The 21845-nt window shown below is 41.5% G+C and overlaps 1 protein-coding gene and 1 long non-coding RNA gene across 11 annotated transcripts in view; both read left to right on the top strand.

Annotated features, from left to right (window-relative positions):
* The window catches only part of LOC113879958, a 77647-nt gene that overhangs the window by 26679 nt on the left and 29123 nt on the right, over nt 1-21845 (top strand). For 3 of the 10 annotated variants that reach the window (XM_027521870.1, XM_027521874.1, XM_027521872.1), the window contains exons 1-4: nt 13548-14267; nt 16798-16845; nt 16964-17038; nt 19151-19270. In XM_027521870.1, the coding sequence (XP_027377671.1) occupies nt 14112-14267; nt 16798-16845; nt 16964-17038; nt 19151-19270 (399 nt within the window). In that variant the 5' untranslated portion in view covers nt 13548-14111. Of the gene's footprint in view, nt 1-13547; nt 14268-16797; nt 17293-17448; nt 18398-19150; nt 19271-21011; nt 21439-21845 lie in introns of those variants that run through there. The other 7 variants (XR_003507542.1, XR_003507541.1, XM_027521871.1 and 4 more) reach the window with 6 other exon arrangements.
* On the top strand, nt 10418-13502 carry LOC113879959. The gene is made up of 3 exons (XR_003507544.1): nt 10418-11534; nt 12824-13029; nt 13402-13502. It is a non-coding gene; the product is annotated as an uncharacterized LOC113879959 (long non-coding RNA).

Raw genomic sequence — 21845 nt, forward strand, 5'->3', positions numbered from 1 at the left:
CTATCTTTCTCCTGGATACATTTGGTTTTCTTATCATTGCTTAATTTTTTTTCTTTTCGTTTTTTTCAATATGAGGACCCTAGTTCAGAGTAGAATTAATCATGTTAATCATGTGTTAGAAAATTACATCACTCTAAAAGACTTCCATTCATTCTAAAAAAGGTAGTCTTGGTCCTTGGTCAGATTTTTATAAGAACGCATTCTTGAAGAAGGGCATGAGGTTAAATTCGAAAAGTATGAGTAATTCAGGAAAAAAATCATACATTTCTTTTTATGTTTTCCCATATAAAAATATTGCTCTACCATTGATAAGTAACTCCCATTGGCACATTTAACTCTCTGAAGGCTCTGATGGGAGATGCAATATCATGTCTATTACAAGAAAGTAACAACTGAAGCTTAATAAATTTGGAGAGAGCACATGCAAGTTTGTGTGTGTGTAGGAACTGACTTTTTTCAGTTATTTCTGGTTTGAAGTTTTGCAGTTAGAAATGTTGTAAGTGAAAAGAAAAATTGAATTTGCACCGCGTTCAGGGGATCGGAAGAGCTTGTATGTAAAAATTTGGTAGTGGTGGTGACCATGCAACCAGTTCTATTTGTGTAAGAAAATCAGCAGAAATACAACAAGCTTTACTCTAAATATAAGCTGAGGTCATAAATCAGGCTGTAAATGGAAAATAAAATAGATATACACACATCCAAAAATACATGATAAATTCTTTAAATTCTCTTTGTCTCATGAAAGAGAATAGAAAAATACTAATAAAATTAAGCTGCCTTTCGCCTTCCTCCTTTCATGTGGACCTGATTGTAATAGTGGCCTCTTCAATCTGGCTAAACTTTGTGGTTAGTAAATTTTGTTTAACAGAAATTCTTTTTAAAAAACAAGGTCTGTCCCCCGTTCATGCACACATTTGCCTCCATCTGACTGATCCCTGCCGTTCGTCTCAGGCAGGTCAGGTCAGAGCATCGCACCAGCCTGCGACGAATGGATTTAGGACACGAAGCATTTCCTCAAAAATAAAATTCCCTGTGAAAACTTTGCAGGAGCAACAAATACATCAGAAATGTGATATGGGAAGAGTGCCAGAAGTCAAGCTAAAATGAAGGCCGAATCCTTGAGATCAGGGAGAAGGGGAAAAGGGTCAGAGAGAGAAGTGAAAGGAAAAGCAGGGCAGGAGGAGAGAAGGGACCCAAATTAGAACAAGAGGCGATGCTTATTAATAACCTTGCTGACCCACAGGCCCCTGACACAAAATGCATTAGGTATTGTTGGGACACTCTGCTCCGTCACTCACAGGAGAAGCGTGTGAAATGGTGTTGGAAGCTGCAAACTCTCGAGAAGAGCAAAAAAAAAGCCAGGGTAAGGAAAGGGCGCAGACTCACGGGGTTGAGAAGTTCCCTTTCTTCTCCTGCGGCATCCTCTCTGGGCAGCCTATCTCACACCTCCATGCTTCCAGCCAGCTAGAATTTAAAACACACACGTGAAACCATGTTTTTCTTGAATGCAAAAAATAACACACATCCTGGAATTCCGTGGCGGTCCAGTGGTTAGAACTCCGTGCTTCTACTGCAGGGGCCCTGGGTGGATCCCTAACTGGGCGACTAAGATCCCACAAGCAGAGCAGCATGGCCAATTAAAAAAATAAAAATAAAATAGATACACGTTCATCGCAGAACAGTTGGAAATTACGGAAAAGCAAGAAGAAGTCAATAATTCTTCTAGTCCCGCCGCTTGTGTATAATGATTGTCAGCACGTGGATACACATTTTCTCATCATCTTCCTCTGCTTTCTTGCATGCATATATTTGCATGTTGAAAAAGTACAACTGAGGCCCTGGTGTCATCCATTGTTTTGGAATCTGGTTTTCCTATCTGACTAGTCCTAAGAGACCTTTGCAAGGGTTATTAAAACTATTATAAAAAACGATTTTTATCTTGGCATCATAATTCCTTATTTGATGGTGAATTCATTTGACCTCTAGATATTCATGGAACGTTGTAAATTTTTGCATTTTAAGATGTTCGTGTGCATCTCTGTTCACTCTGGAAATAACTGTGAGTGAAATTCCTGGGCCAAAACCTTTTGGGGGGCAATAATGTGCAGAGATGCCCTCTGAAGTACTTATGCCAGTTTATATTCCCACCTGCCATGGAACAGAATCCAGAACTCACAAACCATCATTAATTCTTCCCAAACTGAGACAAGAAACTTAGAACCTACTGTGATCCCTATTTCCTTGATTATTTGTGATGCTAACTTCATGTTTATTGGCTGTCTTGTTTTGTGTGCATGTTATTTGCCTGTTATTTTAATTTCTATTTATTTAAAATTGGAAAAGTTGTATTTAATTTTTTTTAATGGTGTTAGATCTTTACCTGTTAAGATGTAAAAGTTCTTTGCATAGTGCATTTATTCACCCTTGCACTCTTGCCCATTGCAAACATTTCTCCATTTTGTCACTAGATTTTTAAAATTGTTAATGGATTTTTAATGTATATATTTATCAATTTAAATATATAACTGTTTTCATTTAGTCTTTCTTCCTCTGCTTTTGTGCTTAGATAAGCCTTGCACACCTCAGGGTCAGAGAAATATTAACCTGTATTTTCTACTAGTATTTTTGTGGCTCTTGTTACTTAAAAGAAATACTTAAATCTCTCATATATTTGGTCTGTGTGATAAGAATCTATTTCCTCACTGATCTAAATGTTGCTATTTATTGGACCTATTTCCGTATTTTAGAATTTTATTTATTATCTTTCTGTCTTTATCACTTCTTTTGCCAAAACCCTCCTTTTTTTTTTTTAATCACAATTTAAGGATATGCTTTCATATCTAGTGATGCAAGTTTTTTTTTTTTAATCTCTTCTTTACAATTAGTTTTCTGGGTTATGCCTCCCTATTTGTTTTTTTTTTTTATGTTTGTTTCTATTCTTTTTTTTTTTAACTTTATTTTTAAACTTTACATAATTGTATTAGTTTTGCCAAATATCAAAATGAATCTGCCACCGGTATACATGTGTTCCCCATCCTGAACCCTCCTCCCTCCTCCCTCCCCATACCATCCCTCTGGGTCGTCCCAGTGCACTAGCCCCAAGCATCCAGTATCGTGCATTGAACCTGGACTGGCATCTCGTTTCATACATGATATTTTACATGTTTCAATGCCTATTTGTTATACCATAAGAACTCATCAAGTTCAAAATGTAAGAGAAGACAATTGGTACATCAGTGTGTGAGAATCTGAAGTCTTTAATACTGAGTTTTCTCATTTAGAAGTAAAGCATGCCTTCTCATTTATTTTTTTCATATGAACTCCTGTTAAAGTTGTAGTTTCTTCATGTATTTTTCAATGTGCATGGTGTCAAATTTATTCACTGCTATTGTGGATACAATTTCTCTGTTAAATCCTATAACTGTTTTCTGAGGAAAATGATTTACTTATGCATTTTTATTTTGTATTTTCCTACTTTACTGGTTTCTTATTCAAAAGAATTTGCCAATGGATTCTTTTGAGCCATCTAAGTAAATACTTTTATCTGCAGATAATAATTTTGTCTCTTTCCTTCAAATTATTTAATTTCTTAATTTTCCCAATCTTTTTACAAAAGGGTCAACTTCCGCAGAATTTAAATTATTCTTTATTCAGAATGCCAACAATATTTTACTACCATGTATAATGGCCTGAATATAATGTAGTTTGGAAAGACTCTGGCTTTTAGAATGTGTTCAAGGCTTCAAATTTTGATCTCCCTTCCTGAACCTCCTGTCCACTGGTCTCACTGTATACCTCCCAGCCTTCTCTGCCCAGTACCGAACAAATCTTACACAAGTCAATACACAAGTGTTTTATCTCTATATAGATAGCCTCATCACTTACCTACCTAGTCTAAACACCCACATTTCACTGTGGGAAGGTTCCCCTTCAATTCTCAGACCAACACATCTAAACCACTATTGTTTACTTGGGGCCTCCCATGAAACTGCCAGGCTATTTTCTGTCAACTTCGAAGTTAGAGCCTTGTGTGAGAATTTTTTTTTTTAAGTTTGCATTTTAAGAAAATGCTAAACTATTTTCTCACATAGAAATTATCATTTCATTTGAATTTGCTGACTTTTTGCCAGTGAAAAGTAAAAATAACCTGGATTTTGCATATGCCTTGCAAAAGGGCTTGGCTCCCTGGGTTCCACTGGTTAGAACAACATGTGAAAATAAGAGTGAGGAAAGGAGTTAAAAGTATATATAGTTGGGGATCTTGCCCGGGGTTACCTATGAGGAGGACGAAGGGTGAGTCCCTGTAAGATGGGAATGGAGCTGGTCTCTGAATCACCTGAGTCCTCATTTCTTCAACTCTAATTTTGGGCCATCACCTGCCTTGCAAACGTAATTTGGGAATGAGACAACATGTATAAGGCATTTTGGAGGCCACTTGGCAACTAGTGGGCACTTACTGAGACAAACTGTTGGCTTCTGGCTAGGTTTGAAGGGAAGGATTTGGGCCACATTATAGGTAACAAAATGGAAAGAAGATATCCTTCTTTACTATAAATTTCTACATAGTTAACCCCAAGTCCACTCAAGGACTCAAGATCTAACTTACTTCTTTAATGTGTCCAGTAGCTATTTATAGTTTCAGCTAAGATTACTGCATTTAGGATTTAGCTAACAGTCGGTGCTTCCCTAGGGGTGCCATTCTTAAACAGTGTCTGCCCACCACCACCTCCCAAGGAGACAGACGCGGTTACTTGTTTCTTCTCTTCTGTCTGGTGTGGTCTTTGCCGTGAATGCCAAATATCACTGGAATCAACCTTTCATCCCACCTTGTTGAAGCAGGGGCTCCAAATGTTTAGATTTCCTCGTCCACTAAGGGGTACCAGAAGGGCTCCTCGTTTTGATAATACAGTAGATAGTCCTTGTGGCCATGTGTCTGGCATTTAAGAACTTTCTTGTCAGCACGCCTTCACTTTTCCAATTTGTTAGCCTAGAGAACATGCTTATTAGTATCAAACTTAATCCTTGCCAAGGCAGAGTGAAAAATTTCTTCTTTCTTTTCCAAAGTGAAGCTAGAGATCTGAATTTCTTTTTTTTTTTTTTACGTGGTGGGAGGTTTCTGTATTATTATTGTTTAAAATCAATTTCCTTTACTCCATATTCTTTTCCTGTTGTTTATTTTATCTGTCCCTCTCTCCCAAAGGAGCAGCATTAAGGCCCCCATTTGGTTTTTATTAGTGTAATCAGTTAATAGCTGTTCTATAATGCTTTACTTATTGTGTTAATTTTCTGTACTTATGTCCAGAGGCAGCTTCCTGGAAGACCACATTTAAAAAAATAGAAGATCTAACTTACTTCTTCTTTAATGGGTCCAGCAGCCATTTATAGTTTCAGCTAAGATTACTGAATACTGTTGATTTACAAGGTCATTGAAAAGATATATAAACTGCAGCTACAATTTTTTTTTTACTAGAAAAAATATTTTTTCAAATACATAATAGATTCTTTACCTTCAATTATTTCTATAATAATTTTATCTTTTTATTAAGACTAAATACATACAAATATTAATACATTTCATCTTTTCTCAAATTAATGACAATGGTATAACTGTGATTATCTTTTAGCAACCAAAGTCTATTTCCAGAGGTTTGAACTTGATGTGAGAAAAACACTGTATCAAGTCCATTGAACCTGATTTGGTGCTGAGGTTGAACTGGTATAACGGTTTGCTCCAGGATCCAGAGGCTATTGTAAGCTTGAAGGCAAAGTGAAACCCTTAGGTTGACCTTAGCTGCTTAAGGATCCTCTGGGTGAGGGGTGACTGGTTCTGTTTTGCACAGGACGGCTCATCCTCAGGCTAAGCTGGAATCTCTAGGAACAGTGTGTGTGTGTGTGTGTTGCTCAGTCGTGTCTGACTCTTCGCGATCCCATGGACTATAGTCCACCAGGCTCCTCTGTCCATAGGATTCTCCGGGCAAGAATACTAGAGTGGGTTGCCATTTCCTTCTCCACAGCTACTATTTTAAATATATCTCTAGGAAGTCTTAATGGAGAAGGAAAGGGCAACCCACTCCAGTGTTCTTGCCTGGAGAATCCCAGGGATGGGGGAGCCTGGTGGGCTGCCGTCTATGGGGTCACACAGAGTCGGACACGACTGAAGCAACTTAGCAGCAGCAGCAGCAGGAAGTCTTAAAAACCCACTAGTCTGATAAAAGTACAGACACTAACCTCAGTATCTCAGTCTCTATTATTCCACTTCTCTGTGTTTGTCTTGAAAAAGTCAGAGCTGTGGGTATATGCTGGTCTGTGTACTTGTCAGTTTCCATGTTTTAGCCCAGACCTTGGCGGGACCCAAGAGCCGGGAATGGAGATTCCATTCATCATCTGCTCCTCTTTCCTGAGACTTCCCCAGTCTCTGTCCCTTGGGGCCCATGTGTATACTGTGCCGGTCACCGCATGCTAAACTCTGGGTCCCGGGACTACTGTCTGCTGTTGGGGATTTTAATGGAGTGTACCTTACATGAACTTTAGTACTCATGGGACTAGTTCTCAAATTAAAACACAAGCTTCAAAGCAGAGCACAGGGACAAACTAACTTACCTGAAGGATGACAGAGAAGATATGGGTAATCCATGAGACAGGTTGGGCTCCCATGTTAGGTTGCAATCAGAAATTAGGTGGAGGCATGGAAGTGAACACAGCTCAGGGATTAGCATTGTAGGTTCTAGATCTGCCTCTGGGGTGAATTAGCTTTTAAGGTTTTTAGGGGCCTCGATTTCCTCCTCTGTAAAACAAAAGTTAGGAAGAAAGTTCTAAAGTTCCTCCACTTACAGTCTAGGCAACATTCAGTCAGTGATCTGTCTGGGCATCAACTCAGGGAGGATGGATTATCAACAGGTGATTGGATCAGGATTAGACTGCTTCCCACTCATTGCTGAATCTCTGTCTTTGATGAGCAAGCTCTTGGCACAAAACGGAGCCCATCCACACTTTTATCCTACGTTAGTTTTTATTGTGAGGCCAAAGTAAATTTCTGTTTGAGACGTGGTTCCTACAGTACTATGACTGTGAGTTGCAGAGAGGGGAACACTCTAAGAAAGTCGTAAGTGCTAACTGTGTGACCCGGGGAAGTCAGCTCCTCACTCTCAGTCTCTTCTCCTTCATCTGTCACATAACGTGTTTGGAGATGAGTCAGCAAAGTAGCTTCAACTAAGAAAGATAGTTACTTTGTAAGAATTGCCTGCTGTGTCAAACAAGTGCAAAGGGTCAGATGCGCCTCGACATCTGGTACCCACAGCCGGCAGAGCGTGCTACCTGTGATTCAGTGCTCCCTGAGAAGCTGTACACGACCTACTAGGGGACAAGCTGAGAAAGAGAGGATGGAAAAAGGATCTGTAGGCAAAGGGTTGACTGAGAATTCTAAACAAACAAGGAAATGACACCTCCCGTAATTGCCTGTTTTTGAGCTGCAGAATGTATCAAATGCTGTTTTTAAATCCATGCAGTGCCCAGCTCTTAGCACCATGCCCCACGGGTTTTATGTGTCTGTATCATGCCGATGATGGTGATGTTTGAGGACTTTCCTTTCAGGCTGTGCCATCAAAGAAGGCGATGGAAGCAACCCAACAAAGTCAAAGCAAATTCAACAGAAAGAGGGGAAAAGCCATATACATTTCAGTGGAAGTACTTTAATGCATTTCAAGTAGGAGTCTGAAAAATAATTACAAAGTTTAAAAAGAAGAATCTTAACTTTGATCTGATTTTCTTCTGTAAAGCAATTAAGCACATCATTTTTCAAATGTGAGACCAAAAAAATTCTAGTGGTTGGACCCAAATGCTTTCATTTGTGTCTTTGGATTTCTATAATTCCCCGCTTCCCCAACCAAAAGTTAAAAAAGTTATTGAGGTGATTTTCCAGAGGGATTAATACATAAAGCATCTGCTGGTCAGCTCTCATAAAAACTATAGCAGCACAGACTAGCTAGATTCAAATGATACAAGCATCCAGTTAACAGCACCAAACTAAGAAATCTGTAAAGTTGATTTGATGGAAATGAACTGTCAAGGTACAATTGGAATTTTCCCTTCCAATCATTGTTGGGGTTTTAATGGGAATTCACCCAACATGGACTTTAGAAATCCTGGCAGTAGTCCTCAAATTCAAAGAAAGCTTCAAAGCAGAATAGGGACAAACTAACTTAATTAAAAGATATCAAGGGAGCTAAATACAAAAAAGGAATGTGATAGATTGAGCCCCAATGTTAGGTTATTTCTTCTCAAAATTTTAAACCCTAAATCCTCCATGAAAAGTGAAAGTGCAAGTCATTCATTCAGTGGTGTCTGACTCTTTGTGACTGTACAGTCCATGGAATTCTCCAGGCCAGAACACTGGAGTGGGTAGCTATTCCTTTTTCCAGGGGATCTTCCCAACCCAGGGATTGAGCTCAGGTCTCCTGCATTGCAGGCAGATTCTTTACCAGCTGAGCCACCAGGGAAGCCCAACAATACTGGAGTGGTTAGCCTATCCCTTCTCCAGGGGATCTTCCCGACCCAGGAATCTAACCAGGGTCTTCTGTATTGCGGGTGAATTTTTTACCAGCTGAGCCACCAGGGAAGCCCTCCATAGTTCCTGTATATACATGCTAGACTGTCAGTTCCTTGACGGCAGATAAAAGGTACTGTTCTCTTTTTGCTTCCCAGTACCCAGGCTTCCCTTGTGGCTCAGCTGGTAAAGAATCCTCCCAGAATGCAGGAAACCTGGGTTCGATCCCTGGGTTGGGAAGATCCCCTGGAGAAGGGATAGGCTACCCACTCCAGTATTCTGGCCTGGGGAATTCCGTGGACTGTATAGTCCATGGGGTGGCAAAGAGTTAGACATGACTGAGTGACTTTCACTTTCACCCAGCATGTAGTTCTTCGCACATATTTCTGTTAAATGTTTGTGAAATAGTGGAATAAAAACACTGTGATAATTTTTAAAAGATGTGGCATGTTTCCCCCCTGCCCCCAGTAACTAGATGGATCCACCACTTGTGCACCCACTAGGAATCTGAGCAGAGTTGGCCTCTGGGCTCAGTTTGGCCAGTGCTTGTCTAACCTTCAGAAAGGGAGAAACTTCAGCTTCACATAGCAGTGTGGGTTTCTGGATTCTTATGACACCTGAGATGCAGCAGGCTTTGGGCCACAGCTGCACGTGGTGAGGCTTAGCTGAGGCGCAGGAGCAGCTGCCCCCATTCCTCAGGGCTCCTTCCAAGTTGCCACCATTCCCTAGCATATGACCCCAGGCCAGTTTCACTTTTTAATTTACCAGCCTGGTCCATGGGACAGGCTTTCAGATCAGGAGGGAATCTTTGGTCTGCTTTGCATCAATGCTAGTTTCAAATGGAGTTACAGATCTAAGTGTGGGCTTAACTGTTTTCTCCAGGTCCATGAAGAGAAAGTGCGCTTCTAGGTACTAGGCTTGGAGGGTTGGTCTTTACTATGTTTATTGCTATGACTTCTCTGTGCTCCAGGGGCATTAGAGTGGTCTTGGAGTTCTGGATAATCCTCGTGGTATCGGATAGGAGCTCACTGGGGCTCTAGTTTGTCAAAGCATATTAAAACGCAACACCCTCACATCATCAAAAAGGGTACAGCAGTCCATCTGCCTACACCTTTCTTTCTGATATTATGTTTGTGCGGGAACTTTCCAAAATTATATCTATTCTCTTACAGTGAATCAAAATGGGGAAAGAATGGAGAGTAAGTCAGAATAATGCCCATTGGTGAAAGTCCAATAATTGAAATCATTATTGCTTAAGATACCATTGCTTTAATCAGCCCTATCATAAATCAATGCTTTTCACAAATGAAGGTTTAAAGTAAAGTGCTATTAAATCCGGACTCTTAAAAGGCATGATGCAATCGGGAAGCTCCGGAAAATGGCTAAAAAAGTGGTTTCTGAATGGATCCACTGGTTCGAGCATTTTATCTTCCACTTAATTAAAAAAAATATTACCTGGTCCTTTCTTAGAAATTACATATTGGAGGTCTGTAATGGCCAAGCCTTTAACCCATTAAAAAAATTTACTCCCAGGAACAGTTCATATTTGACATTTAATTGATTTTTCTTGGAGAGGAAAATATGTTTCTCTCCTTCCTTTCTTGATTGACTTTTCAAAACTCACCTTACGAGCTGTAAAGAGGGAGAGGAGTAATTGATTTTCAAAAACTCAAATGCATGTACACATGTACTCACATATGCATGTAGACACACGTGTGTGGACATAAAGTGAAGTTGATCAGTCCTGTGTGACTCTTTGTGATCCCATGGACTGTAGCCTACCAGGCTCCACTGTCTGTGGAATTTTCCAGGCAAGAGTCCTGGAGTGGGTTGCCATTCCCTTCTCCAGAGGATCTTCCCAACCCGTGGATCGAACACAGGTCTCCAGCATTGCAGGCAGACGCTTTACCCTCTGAGCCACCAGGGAAGCCCGTGGACATAAAGATCTCCCCTATACTGGGAGCTGGCACTTTCCTGATATAACTCTGCGAGGCAGGTGTTGCTGTCTCCATTTAACAGAGTAGAAACAAAGGCCCAGAGAGGTTCATTGCTTGTGGAGGGTCATGCAGGTAGTATTGATGGGAGGCTGAGTCTTTATCCCTTCTACCATGTTGCTTGCTTTTGGGTGTACTTCATACCCAGATGTGCAGGCATCCATGCCAATGATCCTCACCTTTGGAGTCATTAATCCTTTCAGCCTGTTTACCCGACACCAGGTTCTGGAATTTAACAAATAACGCTACGCCATCTATAAATGTCAAAAGAGCCCAACTCTGGTTTTTACTTTTTCTGTGAATATTGCATTGTGAGTGAGCCAGGAGATGCTGCTGAACTAGCCTCCTAAGTGATAGCATCTTAAAAGAGATTTCTTGTTGAAGAGTTTGGTGTGGATGAGCAGGGAGGTCAGATGGTTTATTGTTAGAACAATGCCCACATAGATTTCAAGTGAAAACTGGGGCTCCTCAAGATTTGTTTCAAGAGAAGGAGGGAGTCAGCAGGACACTGATGTGGAAAGGGAAGAAAAAGCCTCTATTTGGTCACCTTGAGGAAGAAAATTTCCATTTCGACGTTGTCAATCCCTCAGCTCTCACATGCAGTAACTCGCCACCAAAGGCCAGAGTATTCTCTTTCTTTTCTTTCCTCTCCTTCCACAAACCCAGCTATTATTTAGTCTCTAGCAAAGCTGCACAAACCAACTGTTCCTCCTCAGATTATTCCTTTCAAGGCTCAAGTGATATGCCTCCTTGGGTTACACCTTCCAGGTTTTGTGGTCAGATGGGGCTGTCAGTCTCCAGTATTCCACCTTGCAAGAAAATATTTATATATGAGTCTCACCAGGTCCCATTTCCTCTGGGAATGGTCCTGCATGCCGTGCCTTCATGCTAGTGGTGACAGTTGGATCGCTGGTTTTCATGGGACCACTGGACAGCTGGCAGGAAAACCAGGAAACTGCCTTCCCCTCTGTGACTTCACTCAGCCTGAAAACTACAAGGTGTGTGACTGTGAGCTGGAAAGTTTCTGAGAGGTTATATGCAACACTTTGAGAAAACACTTGGAAGGAAACTCACTGATGCTGAAGCAATGGAAATTTGTACCATTCACAGAATATTTATTTTCCTAGATCTGGAAACACCAGAGCTTGCTTGTACAGAGTCTTTTCATTATTATTTTGTTACTGGTAAATAGTAATTCCCGTTATTCACCAAAGGGTCGTGAAACTGACACTTCTATATGGCTGAGAGGGGGGTACATTTGCAAAACCCTTTTGGAACCTCAATTGACCACATGTGTCAAGAGCCACTGGCTTTTTTTTAACAACGCTTGACTAAATAATTTTACTTCTAGGAGTCTGTTCTCAGAATTAAAAAGATAATGCTTGAAGATGTTCATCAAACTATTGCTTACAATAGTTAGAACCTAATATAAACCTACCAATATGGAAAATGGAAGTATAAAATATTTTCTTTATATTTACTGTTATGCAGCTGATATAATAACATTGAAATAGGATATGCATTCTTAGTGTTACAAATATGTAGGCAAAATATCCACAGTTATAAAGTAGATGAAATTTATTGTCTGCTTAATATATGATAGGCAATGTGGCACATGCTTTATAGTCGTGTTTCCTTTAATCTGTTCATCAGATTAAGCCAAATTTATTATAGCTCCAATTTACAGAGGAGGAAAGAGAGTCATAGGAATTGGTTTATCTAAAGTAATACTTCTGGAGTGAAATTTGAACCCCATACTAGTTGGCAACAGACCTTCTACAACATACAATTCCTTGTGCTATGTGATTAATTTCAAGTAAAAAACAAGCATTAGCCACCAAAAATAGAGAAAAAAACACCCCAAATCAAAAACAACCCAACACCAATAAATAAAAATCTGACGAGCCCTAATCTTAATGGTAACCACATGAAAAAGTAAGTAGGAAAACTTAAACCAAGAGAAAACATTCAAACTTGAAAAGATTCATCCTACACTAAATAAAATGACAGATAGCTGTCTAAAAGAACCCTTAAATGTTTAAGGTGTTTCCTCTGGGTGGGAATTAGATCCCATGTATCAATCATTAAGTATTAATGATTGAATGTAAGGAAGCAAATCTTATGAGAGCAACTTTTGTACACAGATGGAAAAGATTGTGTCCAAAATGACTTGAGAATTTTGTTGTAGGATGGGTCCTAGACCAGTGATTCTTAACATACCTTGTGTGAGAACATATTTGAAAATACTAATGATAACTACGGTCCATCTCTGATTCTTTCTCTCCAGAAAAAAACCACGAATACAGTTGTTTCTCCATCTCCATCTGGGATAGTTTCCTGTATTTCTGAGGACACCAAAATCTGCAGATGCTCAAACCCTTTATATAAGATGATGTAGTACAATTAGCCTTCCATAGCAGTGGGTACTGAACCCACACATTCATCTAATTGTGGATCAAATTTTGATTGAGTGAACACACAGATGAGGAATCCGTGAGTAACAAGATCCCATCGTATTACCATATGTACACTTTATTGTATATCTATCTACTCTTATTTAGAGATCTTTGAAACCTTTTGGGTTCATTTCTGGTTTGAGGATTTAAATTAAAATTACCCTTTATGTTTTGGCTTGCAGAATGTTCTTTGTCCCGCAATATGGGAGATATTTTTTCTTAAATTATTCAAACACTGATACCATTTCTTTGGAGTCTTGTCTGCACGTGCATAGCTAAGATTTGTAAAGTAAGTTAGTATAATGAATAATTTAGTTTTGATGTTTTCTTTAATGTGATCACATGTTATTAAGGAGACTTGTATTCCAATGCATGGCTAACAACTGCCTTTTTGGTTTTTTCACATTAGGATGAAGAAAAAATGGAGAATATGCATTTTAAGGGGCTTCCCAAGTAGCACTAGGGGTAAAGAACCTGCCTGCTATTGCAGGAGATGTCAGAGACGCAAGTTCGATCCCTGGGTTGGGAAGATCCTGGAGGAGGTCATTGCAACCCACTCCAAGGTTCTTGCCTGGAGAAACCCATGGCAGGCAAGTCTGTAAGGTTGCAAAGAGTTGGACACTATTGAAGCGACTTAGAGCACTCGCATGCATGCATTATAAGAATTAAAGGAAGTGCCTGGCAGTGTAACTGATTCTCTAACAAAGAGAAAAGCTTCACAATGTGAGTGGACTGCATTATGAACAGCTTTCCTCCCACATCTGCAAAAATGCACTTTCATTAAACACATATGTGTTAAGTGCACACGCAGAAGGCGTAGTGTTAGATGGCTGTGAAAGATGGATGGATGATGCCCTTATACACGATTTTCCCAGGACTCCTGCTGAGGTTTGGAATTGCACAGGTAGCCTCCTAGAGCTGCTGGCTATGCCACTAATAAGATTACAGCTAGAGTACGATTTCATTTTCTGAGATAGTTTCATCATGAAAAAGAAGAAAGTTATTTTTACCTTTTCTGTTTTCTGAAGTTGAAAAATCTTCAGGTAAAAATCCCCTCCAAATTTATGTGTTTTCTCTACCTTCTATTCAGGACTGTATAACAGGAAGACAGAAATAACCATGGTAAGAGGTCATTGGTCTGACTTCTGCAGAAACTTCCCCTGGGCAGTGGTCTCTACCTCTGTTACAGAAGACTGCAAAAATACCAGCCATTGTGCATCTGGCCAATTATGCAATGCTCTATCACAAGGGGAAATTCCTTCCTCACCCCAGCTGGTGAGCAGTTATGCCCTGGAGCCCAGGACGGACATGCCTTGTAACTTTTTAACCTAGTTAGTGTAACTGCCAATATTATTCCTATTCATATAAATGTCTAATCCTTTCTTGAATCTTGCTAGACTGTTTGCCTCAATAATATCCTGCGGCAGTGAATTCCACAGGTAGATTATATGCTGTTTTAAAAAAGTGTTTCCTTTTATTCATTTTAAATTTGTTACCTTTTATTATCACAAGATGGCTCTTGTTCTTGCATTAAGTGGTACAGTGTACAGGCATTTCAAATTGAGCTTTAATTCTTCCAGGTCCTTTCTCTGCCATTATTAAAATCCCATCTTCTTCATGTACTTTCTATTTAGACATGTATAATCTTGATTAAATTTTAAGCCCCCTTGGACTGGGGCTGAGGCAAACAGTCTCATACTGCTTTGGACACATAGTAGGCACTGGGAAAAGTTCTCTGTGATTTTCAGCGTCATTTATTACACAGATATTTTAAAGCACCTATTCTGGGCAGGAATTGTTTTAAGTGTTGGAGAGACAGCTTTGAATAAGAGAAGGTCCTTGTTCTGAACGACCTCATTTTCTAGAGAGAGAGAAGACAAGTAGTAAAACAGTGGATAAAGATAGGATCTACATTGTTTCAGATGTCTTACACATTCTGGGGAAATTAGACAATTGTCACTAGGAAAGGATGCCAGGGGCCACTTGAGGTCGCCTGGCAAAATATCCATCTGTAAAGGGGACATTTGAGATTGACCATCATGGAGTCATCTATGTGAAATCCCCACGTAGGTGCATTTCAATTCCTAGATCAAGGCCTGGCTCTGGTTGAGATTCAGTTGTGGCTGAGTAAAAAAATGAATCAAGGCTAAGAAGGGAAATCTTAGTTACAGAAATCATCAGTGTATTACCAACAGACCCAGGAGGAACATTTCTTGAATCCCTGGGTTCAGTAACTCCAAAGACTATTAGAGTAGAAGGAATAGGGCATTTATTCAGTTAGACTCAGCTTTCGAGACCTGTCCATGTCCCTAAATACCCAACTGTATGACTTTGGCCAAGTCGCCGAATTTCTCTCATTCACCGTGTTCTCATTCATACAAAGAGGTCTAAAACTTCCTTTCTTCACTGAGTTGGGAGGACTGGAGGTCAGGTTAAATGACAGCCCTTTATAAATGGCCGAATGGTGTGAACACGTTTCTCATTCGCAGCACTCTGCTCTCTTTCCTTGTCTTTCACTTTTATCCTTCTACTGTTCCCTATTTGGAGTCTTGCCTCTACCTAACGCTCATCCATGGCATCCATGTACTTGGCTTTCTGCCCCAGAGGTAGCTTAAGAAAGGAGGATGGGGGCGTACCTTTCTGACATTCTTGTCTATATTTTAAGGACTTTAAAGATAGAAGAGGATGGAGCTGGTTGTTGTTGGGACAGTAGACTGGAGGTCTACAAATAATCAGTAGTGATTATTTGTTTTTATTTTGCTTACAGCTTAATCTTCTAGGGTCAGGTTAATCAAACTTTTGTGTGTAAAGACAGAGGCCTTGCCTGAATTTCTGAGGACATCTTGCCCCAGAAATGGTGCCTTTGATTGAGGATGGTCTGATTACCTGCCTGTAGCTTCCTTTTGTGTGCCAGTCTGACATTTTCTCTGTTTCCTCTTGTTATACTTTCTAATCGCCCGTTCATTTGTTCCCCCTCCCTCCGCCTGCCCTTCCCCACCCCTTACCCCACGACCCTTTGAGCAATTTGAAGCAGAGGCGTGTCCAGCTCTGCATAATGATATATTATAAAGACATTTCAAGGAATGAATGATTTGAATTGTTTACATGCATGGTTCAGATTTACTGGCAAATCGCTCAGGCCTTGGTTTTATGATGTAGCTGCCAGCTAGCTTCCTTCTGGGTAAAACTCTGAAATAGGAGAAGTTTCCTTTTGGTATTCCTCACCAACACTTCCTTTGCCTTGTTCCACTCCTTTCAACACCTCCCTTCCTTTCCCGCCCCCACATAACTCCCGGAGCTGTCAGGCCTTTTACACCTTTATGTGAAGACATATGGGTGCCTGTCCCTGCCCCCACCCAGACTGGCCCCCAGGGAAAGTGAGGTGTGCAAAGGAATAAATCTTCGATGGTATAATTTTAGACCCAGCGGCAACTGGGGAGGGTGTCTATTTTGGGCTGTGGGTTTTCTCCTTGACCTGAGATGATATTACTTTGCCTGCTGCTGGTGTGCTGGGCCAAGCCTGCACGTGGTCCTTTTAGCAGCGTGTTTGCCATTCCTGGGGGTGGCTTTTTCCTTTCTCTGCTGGGCAGCTCCATGCGCCTCCGGAATCCCCGTGCGTTCCTGCAGCCGCAGGGCTCCGTCAGTGTGCGCCCACATGGGCTTATCACAGGTGGTGTTTCCAGGTCCCAGCGCGGGCTGCTCCTCAGGGGGCAAGCACAGATGGAAAGCACACCCTTGCGCACAAGGGGCTGGGGAATCTTCTGGTCTGGTTTTTGCCTATCTCTCAGCTTCTGTTCTTTTTCAGCTGTTCGGTGACCATTCAGGTGACACAGTCAGTGCCTCTCCAGGCCAGGTGAGTCATCTCCAGATTACAACGTCCGAGCATCTCTCCTATGAGACCTCTTTGGAAGCGGCACTCAGCACCCTCATCACAGCGGTTCTGACCACCCTGCTTGCTGTCTACCCCTCAGGCTCCTGATGTGGCTGCTGCCTGCGGACCCCCTGTACTGCCTGGGGAAGCGAGCTGGGACTTCTGCAGCCGACAGGTGGGACAGCCACAGGACGATCCCAAGGTGGCCAAAACAGTTGTGCTTTCCAGGTGTGAGTAAGGTTATGACCAAGAGCATAACAGCTAGAGAAGCTTGCTCCTAATCTTTACAACCTGAAAAGTACACCCAAGACTCAAAGATCATTGGGGAAGGAGGACTAAAGTCAGCAAAGAACAGGAAAAGGAGAACAATTTTTTTTTTAATGAAGAATTTGGGCTCTTTTACACCAAAAGAGGACTTCCCTGGTGGCTCAGACGATAAAGAATCTGCCTGCAAAGCAGGAGACCTAGCTTCAATCCCTGGGTTAGAAGATCCCCTGGGGAAGGGAATGGCAACACACTCCAGTATGCTTGCCTGGAGAATTCCATGGACAGGGGAGACTGGTGGGTAACAGTTCATGAAGTCGCAAAGAGTCGAATATGACTGAACAAGTAACACACACACACACACGTGCACCTACACTCCAAAAGAGAGAGGGAAAAGCCTTTTATAGGTATGAAGAGAAGCCTGGCTTTCTGGATGGAGCTCTTTTCCACGGGGACAATTGTAGATTTGGAGAGAGAGAAAGAAAGAGAGAGAGACTGAGGATATAAGGAGAGCCTGATTATAGAACAGAAAATAATGGAGAGAAAGACAAAAAGGGAGAAAAAGATCAAAAGACAACGTTGCCATCCCTAGTCTGCTGTTGAATGAAATGTAACACATATTTGTTGAGAACCAACAGTGCCTGCTCCAGTTATCTGTTTCTACACGAGAGATTCACCCTGACATATACGCACATAAAACCACAACAGACATTTTATATTATCCGTCATGGTTCTGAGTGTTTGCAGAGTTCAGCTGGGTGGGTCTCAAAGAGCCTTCCAGAAGGATGAGATGGCAGAGACTGGAGTGACCACTGAGACCGCCTCGCTCACAGGTGTGATGGTTGATGCCAGCCCTTCTCCACTGCGTTCTCTGCTGCTTTCTCCGCTGGGACTGTCAGCTGGAGCGCTTGCTCATTCCCTGTGACCTGAGCTTCCTGACAGAATTGCTCTTATGCTCCTTTCCTGGACACTCAGGTTTCCAAAGACAGCATCCCAAGAGAACAAGGCAAAGGCTGGAACGTCCTTTTCTGTCCTAGCCCAGGCACATCCATCACGGGTCCACCAGTCACTCAGGTCAGCTCAGATTCAAGGCGAGAGCACATAGACCCCTTCTCTGGATTTGAAGAGCGTTAGAAAGCTTGTGGACACCTCTTAAAATTGCCGATCTCTCATCATAGCATTCCAGTCTCCAGGAGCTTCCTGTCTAGTTGGAGTTGTAAAAAATTCAATGAAGTAATTAGTGAAAAGGAATGAAATATCTATTCTCCAGGTGAGCAGGATGATAGGGAAACAAGCACCAAGTGATAGACAAGATGAACACTTGCCTACAGAAAGGCCACCAGCAGAGTGTGATTGAGGAGAATTGAAAGATAAATAAGACCGCAGTGGGTGACATTCCTAACTCTGAACTGCGGGTGCTTGCCAGCTTTATTTCAGCCCAAATGTCCTCGGTGTTGCATTCTCCGGTTTCTTTGCTGTTCTTCTCCTGCTCCACCGTGGTTACACTACTGTCCCAGTCTTCTGTGTACTGTACCTTCTGTGGGCCTAACAATCTTTCCATCCCTTCATCTCCCCCGGCAGCACTTCAGCTTTCCTTTCTGTGCGTGGAAAAGCCTTGCTTCTTGTTCTGCTTCCTCGCTACCTGCAACCACACCGCCATTTTTCAGACCAAAGCAATGAACCTGCTTTTCCTTGTCCATTCTCCACCTGATTGTTTGAAATATGTATTTTCATTTTGGTTTCCCCTTTTATGGACACAGTCTCTTGCCTTCTGCAGTGATGTCTTACATTCCATGTACTTCATGCCTTTCTTCTCTGCTCTGGCTTGTCTATCCTAGGAGCCGTTAGCTCAGCGTGTAGTTATGGAGCAATGGCCTGGGAGCAGTTAATGTTTACCATCTCCAACAATACAAGTTTTTTTTTTTCTTTTAGAGATTTTTTTTTTTAATTTGGACCATTTTTAAAAGTCTTTTGAATTTGTTACAATATTGCTTGTTTCATGTTTTGTTTTTTTGGCTGCAAGGCACGTGGAATCTTAGCTCCCCAGCCATGGATCGAACCTGCTTCCCATGCATTGGAAGACACAGGCTTAATCACTGGACCACCAGGGAAGTCCCATCAATACAACTTTGACATCTTCAAGGTGAGGTCTTGCTCTACATGCAACAACTTTCAGGTGGGGTCTGCTGTTCAGCTATAATTTATATGTGCTGTAGAAAACTTAGAATGCATAGAGAAGCAAACATAAGCAGAAAAATGTGTATTTAAACTCTGTTAATACCTTGATGTGGGTCTTTGCCATCTTTTTGCCACATATTTTTGGTTTTTAGTTACAAACAATAGAATTATTTCTTAGATGGACAGTGCTTTCCTCTTGGCCATTTACTGTTTTGTGGATCAGTTGTTAGAGAACTCGAGCTCCAGGCCCCAGCTAAGTGGACGAGGGGGAATCTCAGGCCCCAGCTGGGTTAAACTGAGGTGGGATTACAGAAGAAGGTGGTTTGCAAGAGACAAGTAAACGAGACAGAGGGTGAGAAGCAGAGGAACAAATGGAAGGATGCTAGAGGTACTCCTTGTATCTGGCACTGACCTGCAGTGATTTTTGTGAGATAGTCTTTCTTCTCACTTCAAATCCTTCTTCACTGATGGAGCAGTGTCTGATGGATTCTGATATTTTCCTCTAACATTGCCAGAGCAAGATGAACTTTTTCTGTAACCTGCTTTTTCCACCTTATAGCAGTCTTGTCTGTATCATCCTATATTCTCCTAGATTATAATTTTGGTGACTTCACAGTGACCACAGTGGATGTCAGTTATTTACAGGAGAAGGGGAAGATCCTGCTTAAGCTCTGGTATTAAATAAGTACTGAGTTCAAATGCCTGTGCTATGTGATTCAGACCAATTATTTAAACACTCTTGTGTCTCAGAGTCCTCATCTGTAAGATGGATAGAACATTATGGTTAAGTGATAAAAGGAACCCAACATTCCAAGTACATAGCTTGCCACATAAATAAGAGTTCAGTAGATTTCACCTGTTGTTAATAATAGTCATTCATAACAGTAAATTATTAATAATAGTTTATTAATTAATGAATACTAACAATAGTAAATCCTCTATTACTGCTCTCATGTAACAATTCCTATATTTTTTCAACATTGTAAACAAAGCTGCAATGGACATACTTACAGCCAAGCATTTATGAATGATAATTCCCTAAGTGGCTCAGACGGTAAATGAATCTACCTGCATTGCAAGTGACCTGGGTTCAATCCTGGGTTGGGAAGATGCCCTGAAGAAGGGAATGACAACCCACTCCAGTATTCTCGCCTGGAGAATCCCATGGACAGAGGAGCCTGGCAGGCTACAGTCCATGGGGTCACAAAGAGTTGGATGTAATGAAATGATTAGCACTTTTACTTTTCATCCCTTGAAGTAAGGACCTCATCAGATTAAAGACTGTGGGCATTCAAAAAGTTAAAAAAAAATACTGTCATCGCTTTTGCTGGATCTTCTAAGTTGTCCACATCTCAGTCTTCACTATTTTCTTTTTCTTGTCCACAGTTTCAGAGACAGCTTGTCTCTGATCCAGCATTTGCTCTCTGGTCACCTTCCAACAAAATTAAGACAGTGTCATGTCTGACACTTGAGTTGGGGTTCTGGCAGGAAGATTTAGCTCATTCATTGAGTTATTCACTTGCATGCCAGGTACAGATTAAGTTTATATGTAGGCTGTGTAGACTAGGTTTATCTTTTTAGGGCTGATTCCAGTGTTGCTAATCATGGAGTAGACTTTGAAACTTTGTAGGAAGAGTCCCAGACAGTTCTAAGGAAGTCACATACTGCCCAAGGCTTATGATATCTATAAAATCTTTTCTCTTTAGAAAGAGGGACATTTGGAATGGGAACTCCTTGATTCTTTACCTGCCTGGAACGACCTCCCACCTGCAGACCCTACCCTGTCTTTCAGATTCAGGAAACATCAGTGTAAACTTCTCTGAGATGCTTTTTTGAGCCACTCGCGACAGGCATTGGATAGACAAAGCACGCCCAACATACTCCTTGTCCTTCTTGGAGAAGTAGGTGTGCTAACAATTATAGGCAAAGAACGGAGGGGTGCACCTGTAAGGAAATCCCTAAGTCTGGTGACTCAAGAGCCAAGGTCTGCATACAGTTAGCCATTTGGTCCCCAGAGGGTTTTGTCTGGCCCAAAGTTATAGCATTAATAAACTTTTGGCGTGTGTGCTAAGTTGCTTCAATCCTGTCTGACTCTTTGTGACCCTATGGTCTATAGCCCTCCAGGCTGCTCTGTTCATGGGATTCTCCAGGCAGGATACTGGAGTGGGTTGCCATTTCCTCCTCCAGGGGATCTTCCTGACCCAGGGATTAAACCCTCATCTCTTCTGTCTCCTGCATTAGCAGGTGGCTTCTTTACCACTAGTGCCACCTGGGAAGCAAAAATCCTTTTAGGTGTCAACAATTAACGACCGGAGATTTCAGGTGAGAATGTAGATTTCTTTCTTCCTTTGAAGCAATGGAAGTTTTGGCAATACTGAATGCTCATTTTCTCATGGCAGCAGTGAGGAGTGGCTGACCCTTTAGCCAGGGCAGGGGTTCTCCTTTTCGCCACAGTCCTCACCGCTCCCTACTGATCACCTTGTCCTGCTTCACTTAGCTATGCTATCTGTGTGCACCCTGAGTTTGCAACCATTGGCCTC

Source organism: Bos indicus x Bos taurus, chromosome 21 (assembly GCF_003369695.1).
Source record: "Bos indicus x Bos taurus breed Angus x Brahman F1 hybrid chromosome 21, Bos_hybrid_MaternalHap_v2.0, whole genome shotgun sequence".
Classification (NCBI taxonomy): domain Eukaryota; kingdom Metazoa; phylum Chordata; class Mammalia; order Artiodactyla; family Bovidae; genus Bos; species Bos indicus x Bos taurus.